General features: G+C 31.6%; 1 protein-coding gene across 1 annotated transcript; it reads right to left on the bottom strand.

Moving 5' to 3' along the window:
* Positions 1-579: 579 nt before the first annotated feature.
* Positions 580-1,646, bottom strand: LOAG_11578 (hypothetical protein; the record flags this gene model as incomplete). The annotated part of the gene is made up of 2 exons (XM_003147094.2): positions 580-762; positions 1,440-1,646. Coding segments are annotated over 2 exons (390 nt in total), but the record flags the coding sequence as incomplete, so codon positions are not given.
* Between the last annotated feature and the right edge of the window lie 4,843 nt (positions 1,647-6,489).

Raw genomic sequence — 6,489 nt, 5'->3', positions numbered from 1 at the left:
TTGTAAAGAACCTCTAGTCTGGTAATTAAACTAACGTGTCTGGAATGCTAAACTAATCCAACTATAAAATGAATTAGGATCAATCATTCAGACGAACAATTTACAAAATCCAAAAAGCTCGAGCAGTCACTCAATCCGACAGCAACGTTTAACGGCAGAGAAGCGACAATGCGACAGTTTAACAGTACAAGCGATAAGACCGTTTGGTATTCTTTAATACTTACTATGTATTGTTCATTTCGCCCCTATTACTGTTTCAGTTCGATATTGTATCATATCGTATAATACCAATAAAGGTTATTATCAATGCTGCGAAGTTAAAACAACAAAAAGTAAACTACAGAATCTTCCTCTAACACGATTCACTGATATTCAGCAACTTCGGAATTTCAAAGAATGCCGATCGGAAAAAAGCATTTAGATAACCTATTTGCAAACAGTTCGCCCAAATGAACAGTCGAAAGGACACATATGTTATTGTTTCTGTAGTATCAAAACAAGTTCGATCTATAAAAATATCCGTCCGGATATTCCTGCTCTTTTTGATGTTTTCTTCGCATATTTGAAAAGCATATATACCTGTTCCCCATTGTAACGAGTCCAAACTTCCATTATAATTTCGAACAAGTTGGGGTCTTTGCATATTCGAAATTTCCCCAAAATCGTATGAACAATATTTTTCACCGTATGGTTTGTTGAAATTTTTAACGTTTTATAATCGGTATCCTCTTTGATACCTCCAGTATAAATGCGCAGCGTACCCTGCAATTATAGCACCATGATATTTAGATTCTTGGAAAAAATCTCCGTGAGACTGGATATATTTCTAAATTTCGAAGCGAGCCTCTTTCATAAAATTTGCCATCAAAATCTTCTCATGGAACTAGAAATTAGCAAACATCACAAGTAATTGCCTTCATACCTTAAGATGAAGGTAATCGTAATTTATACAGTTATCAATACCTCAGACAGTCCCAGATAAATCCAAACAAACAGTCACTTTTTCAACGAGGAAAACAAACCGGTTCAGAGTTTAGCACTATTGCATATGATAACCGAATCAGGAAATGAATTTGTTTAGTCAACTTCTCTTCGTCACTGATATTATCCAGTTACTACAACCAGTACTTTGAAATACTTCACCTCATGAGAAATCTCATTTCCTTGAAACCATTTAGCAATAAAAGTTTCTATCGATTGAAGACATCTAAAGTTTTATAGCAGACAGCTAACATTTCATACTTCTGCTAAAGTTAATTCAAACCATCCTTATGCTATTTACCGTTTTCTAACAATTCCCGGATAGAAAAATTGAATACAGAACGTAAACTTATTTTTCGAATGAGACGAAGTTGAACGTGAAATTTTTCAGGATTATCAAAGTAAGTCAACACAGAAAGGTTGTGGAAAAAAGAAATGAAAAAACAAAGTAAACAAACCCATTCGCTAGCATCACTGCTATCTACGGAACTTAGAGAACTAGTGGAACTGGATCGATCGCAAATATGAATGGTCTCTTCTTCTGATGATGATGATGACGATGGTTTATCAAAGGGATACGATGAATTACTGAGGCTGATGCTTCGGCTTGTTTTGCTCTGATAATTGGTGTATAGTTTCCTCGATCGTACTTGATATTTTAGCATCTTGAACGAAGTGAATTTATATATATCTATGTTTGTATCTATATCTATATCCATATATATATATGGAAATAAATTGTATGGGTAGACTTTTAAAAAATTCAGGAATATTCATCAGATAATTCTGGAAACGATTTTCTCTAAACCAAACGAAGACAGGGGAGTGTTTCGTTCAATCAGCTGTTCTACAACCAGTTTACTAAATCCACTTATATACATTTCCATCGTGTTGCATGTGCTACCCCTTTTATAAGTAGAAAGATAAGATAATAGGTTCTTTTAATCGATAAGTGTCAATCAATAAGTTCATCAAACTAATAATTTCATAAAGACTCTTTCCAAGAAGTTTCGGAAGTCGGAAGAACTTCAACAAGAAGTAAAAAAAAGTATGTTAGAGAAAGGTAAGAGAAAGGTAATGGAGTAATGAAGATATCATTGAGAAGATATGACGTTAGCCCGAGGGGCGATAATATTATTGCGATAATACGTCAAGAGAAGGAAGGGACGGCATACATGTTGAAGTATTAAATGCGCTCATAACGGTCTCTTGTAGTGTCGTGATGATTTGTACTGAAGTAGCAAGCAATAACCGGAAACTAACTCCCTGTACATTAGTGAATTGAAGTGAAAGTCTAAAATCATGGAAGAGAAGTCAGAAAATAGAGAAAATTTAAAAAACCTTAAAGTTATTTAGACAGACACCTCACAACTACTATATTAAGGAAAAGAACGTAAGCTTTTCTGGCCATACGAAAGTTAAGAAAAGTTCTATAATTATAAAGGGATATCTGATTCAATTAAAATTAAAATCAAAACCTCGTTAAAACTTCCCCGCATTCATATTGACTGTGATAATTTCAATAAAACATATGAACATTGCAGTGAATAGGGTTAAATCTTTCAAAAATTGAGAAGAAATTGAAATAAATATGACAAAAAAGGATAAAGCCAGCAAGATAAAATGCGGAAATGATGTGTGAAGGTTTGAAACATTTGATATAAACCAAAATGACCAATAACTTTGAATATTTCATTTTAGCGCGTTAGTTAAAATTTAAAGGAAATTTTCAAAGTTACCTTCTCCTTATAATCAGAAACGTTCCAATTGTACATGATAATTAAAAGGATTTAGAAAAATGTGAAGATTTTACCTGAGATTTCAATTTATTTACAACATTTCTATGACAATTTTTATATAACAAATAAAAAACAAGATATAATTCAACCAACATTATCCATCTGGTAAGCAAATTTAATAACAGACAAACTGATTAAATCCATATTATCACTTTTTTTTTCCACTATTTCTGCTTTAGCTGATCCATGCCCTCATTTTAAAACACCTGCATTATCGTTGTAAAAGTGATTGCTTGAGGGTGAAATACAACGAAGCATATAGCTTATGAATAAATGGATGAGGAAACATAAACAAAAACACTCAGAATCTTAATGACTTCTAGTCTATCAAAATTAGTTGATTTGTTTAAGGAAGAAGGACTGAAACAAAAAAAGAAAAAGTAAAATAAATGTTTAATTTGCTGCGACGAAAGTACACAAATATCAAAAAGAAAAATTAACTTGTTGCAGTATCTATGCAGGAACTTTTTTTGTGACCCTCATTGCCGAATATGCAAGAAAAAGAGAATTTAATGATTTGGCGATTAGCTTCCTGCTATCCATGTTCTTTTCTGGCTATATTAAATATTTAGATAAGGAAAAATTAAAATAAACAAACGAAAGATTAAAATAAACCGAAATGAACAAAAATTGACTGACTTGGAATTTTCGAAAAAGATAAAATGAATATAGATAGATACACTCAAAAATGGCTTGTTAAAGGGGAATGGGATGAAAGAAGTGGTATAAGTGCAAAAGTCAATGGAACTTCATCAAGAAAACTAATAAATAACGAATCATCAGGGGGAATCATCAAAAAAATAACGAATCATTAATAAATAAAAAAATTAATAAATAACGAATCAACTCCGTTGAATTTTTGAGTGCAAGATGTGAGGAAGCTGTAAGGGATGATATATAAAATGCGTGCAGATAAAGAAGCAATATTTGGGAATGCATTACAATGCATTTTGCAGCTGTACCAAATATTCGACCTGCTGCTTCCTTGCGAAAGAAAGGAGTGAAAATCATAACCCATATTAAATCCCATAATCACACTCTTATAATCCCAAGAAATAATTTACGACTATTCAAGTTTTAATTCCATTCAAAGTTTCAATTCCTAATCATAATAAATTATTTTCTCCCAGTGCATATGCAGTAACTTGTGACTTTTCCAGTGCCATTTCTTTTTGCGTCACAGTTCCACGTATACTACGTCACTTGGAACTTCTTTCTAGACTCTTTAAACTCGTTGTATTTCACTTATTTCCAAACTTGAACATGAAAGATCCTGGCGAGAAAAAACAAATCCTACAAAAGAAGGCAGATATGAAGAAGGCAGAAAGAAGCAGATGCTTCGACGTTAATTATTCAAATTAGATATATCACGTCACAGACGGTGATGCCATCTAATTTTAAAGATATTGGTAAGTTATCGGAGCAACATATGGCTATAAGTTCATAAGACGATTCACCATCTCTCATTAAGATAAATTACATTCCTACCCATTCAACTTCGAAATGGCCCACAAATCTATGGCACAAAGAAGTAATCCAGTTGCTCAAAATATATCGGAAACGTTTACTTTTAAGATCAAAACCGAATATGATCAGTGACTGGCACTCCTATGTCTTTACAAGCACTTAGAATCTTTGAATGACTCAAGTTTTCGAAGAAAAAAAATATCTTAATTATGCTTGTCATTAGAAATACAGTTAAGAATTATTTTTTAACAATATATTTAGTTATTGAACAAATGAATCTGTGAGAGATTATGTACGATATTTGGAAGTAAATTCTCTTTTTTTAAGTGTAATAAGTTAATACTGCGGAAATCTTATGCAATAAAATGACCTATTTATTAAAATTACTTTTTCAGAAGAAGATGAAGAGAACTTAATAACTGCAAGATAACTGCAGATTATTTTCGATACGTATGATAAATCATTTGACCAGTGCAGATCATTCATTTATACGGTTAAATTAAAGATTACAGTTTACAGAGATGTAATAAAAATGACAACAATAAGTTACCACGATTACCTAATAAACAGAAATAATGACATAGAGCGATGAATTGAGGATTGTGCGGATTCGTAAAAAACCTGTCTTGCTTTATCATCAGAAGATAATCTTCTTTCTCTCTCTCTCTGCAAATCTCCGTTCTTCTCTCCTCTACTGGGTCCAGTCTTTTTTTAAATGGCAAAATTTAACTTATACTATAAGCGAACTAATTTATTCACTCAAAAACGACGACGCTTTTTTATTTCGTTATAATACTGCAGCAGTACAGAGATGGGAAACAAAGTTTAGTATCGTTCTGGGATTTGTCATTCAGAAGGCCAAAAGAAAACTATTTATAACTCTAAGAAAAGAAATAAAATTACCACAAAGATAGTTCTGAGTAAGGCCATATAATTTTAAAAGTAGTATCACCATTACTGTAAAGTTAGTCTAAAAATTGCTTCAAATCACAAGAAGAATGAAAAATAAGTGAAGTGACGAAAGGAAAAAAGTTAAAATGCAACTGTTCGAGCCGGGAAAGAACGAGAAACGAGCAATGTTTGGTTAGGAAAATTGATGGAAGTGCACGATTCCACTTTCTAATGAGAAAAAAAATTTTTTTTGCACATTTTCCGATTGAGTGGAAGTGTTATTTATATTAAAAATTTAAATAATTGATACAGTGAATATTTCTATCACATTAATGGCTAACTAAAGTTAAAAAATAAAATTAACTAAAAATAAAATTAACTAAAGTTAATTTGATAAGTAGCAAGTGTCAACAAAGCCTGAGAAATACGTCAGCAGTCGGGATATCTTAGAATTTTCATGCGTATATCTCATTTATATTTACTAATATTCATTCTCACTTCTCAATTCGACTAAACAGGCACAAGATTGTATGTGGTATTAGTTCTTGATATGAAATGGAAGATCCAAATGGATATTAGATAGAATAGTGCAAGGAATTGTTGAGTCTAATAAATCTAGCCACGCAAATTTATTTCTAAAAATATTACCATAAAACTAAGTAGAGGAAGTTACATTTGTAATGAAGAAATTACAAGATAATCGAGTAAAATTCTTACTACCATCAGATTCTTTCTCTTATCGCTGAAGATAAGTAAATGATTCAATTAATTAATGAGAATGTATGAATTCAATATGAAACGCCAGGAAAGTGTATAAAGATAAAAGTAACGAAGTGACACCAAACATTCGTAAACAATAAACATTACAAGTGACACCAAACTTATTAATGCGAAGTACTAGAAATGTACAATGACAGCAGTTTGCGAAATTTATTGCCTTAAATAATCATCATCAATCTCAGAAAATTTGTCTCTGCTACACTTTCGACACTTGTTTCTACGAAATGGACTGATGATTTATACAGGAAGAATGGAATATTTCGCTGACTATGTACTAGACAGGAGTAATATCTGAGAAACTGATATCATGATAGGAATTTGAGATGGATAATTGAATAAGAGGCAGTTTGGAAAATCAGAAATTACTTTTACTTTACTTTACTTTACTTTACTTTACTTAGCTTAACTTTACTTTACTTTACTTTACTTTACTTTACTACTACTACTACTACTACTACTACTACTACTCTATTTGAAAATTTGATTAAGAATTAAGCTGAAACTAAGAAAAACAGTTTGCGAAGAGATTGATTTAAAAAAAAAATGAGAAGGATAAGTTGGAAATGTATTT

Source organism: Loa loa (genome assembly GCF_000183805.2).
Source record: "Loa loa unplaced genomic scaffold supercont3.172, whole genome shotgun sequence".
NCBI classification, from domain to species: Eukaryota; Metazoa; Nematoda; class Chromadorea; order Rhabditida; family Onchocercidae; genus Loa; species Loa loa.
Note: the sequence above shows the minus strand (reverse complement) of the source record. Positions and strands in the feature narration are given on the sequence as shown.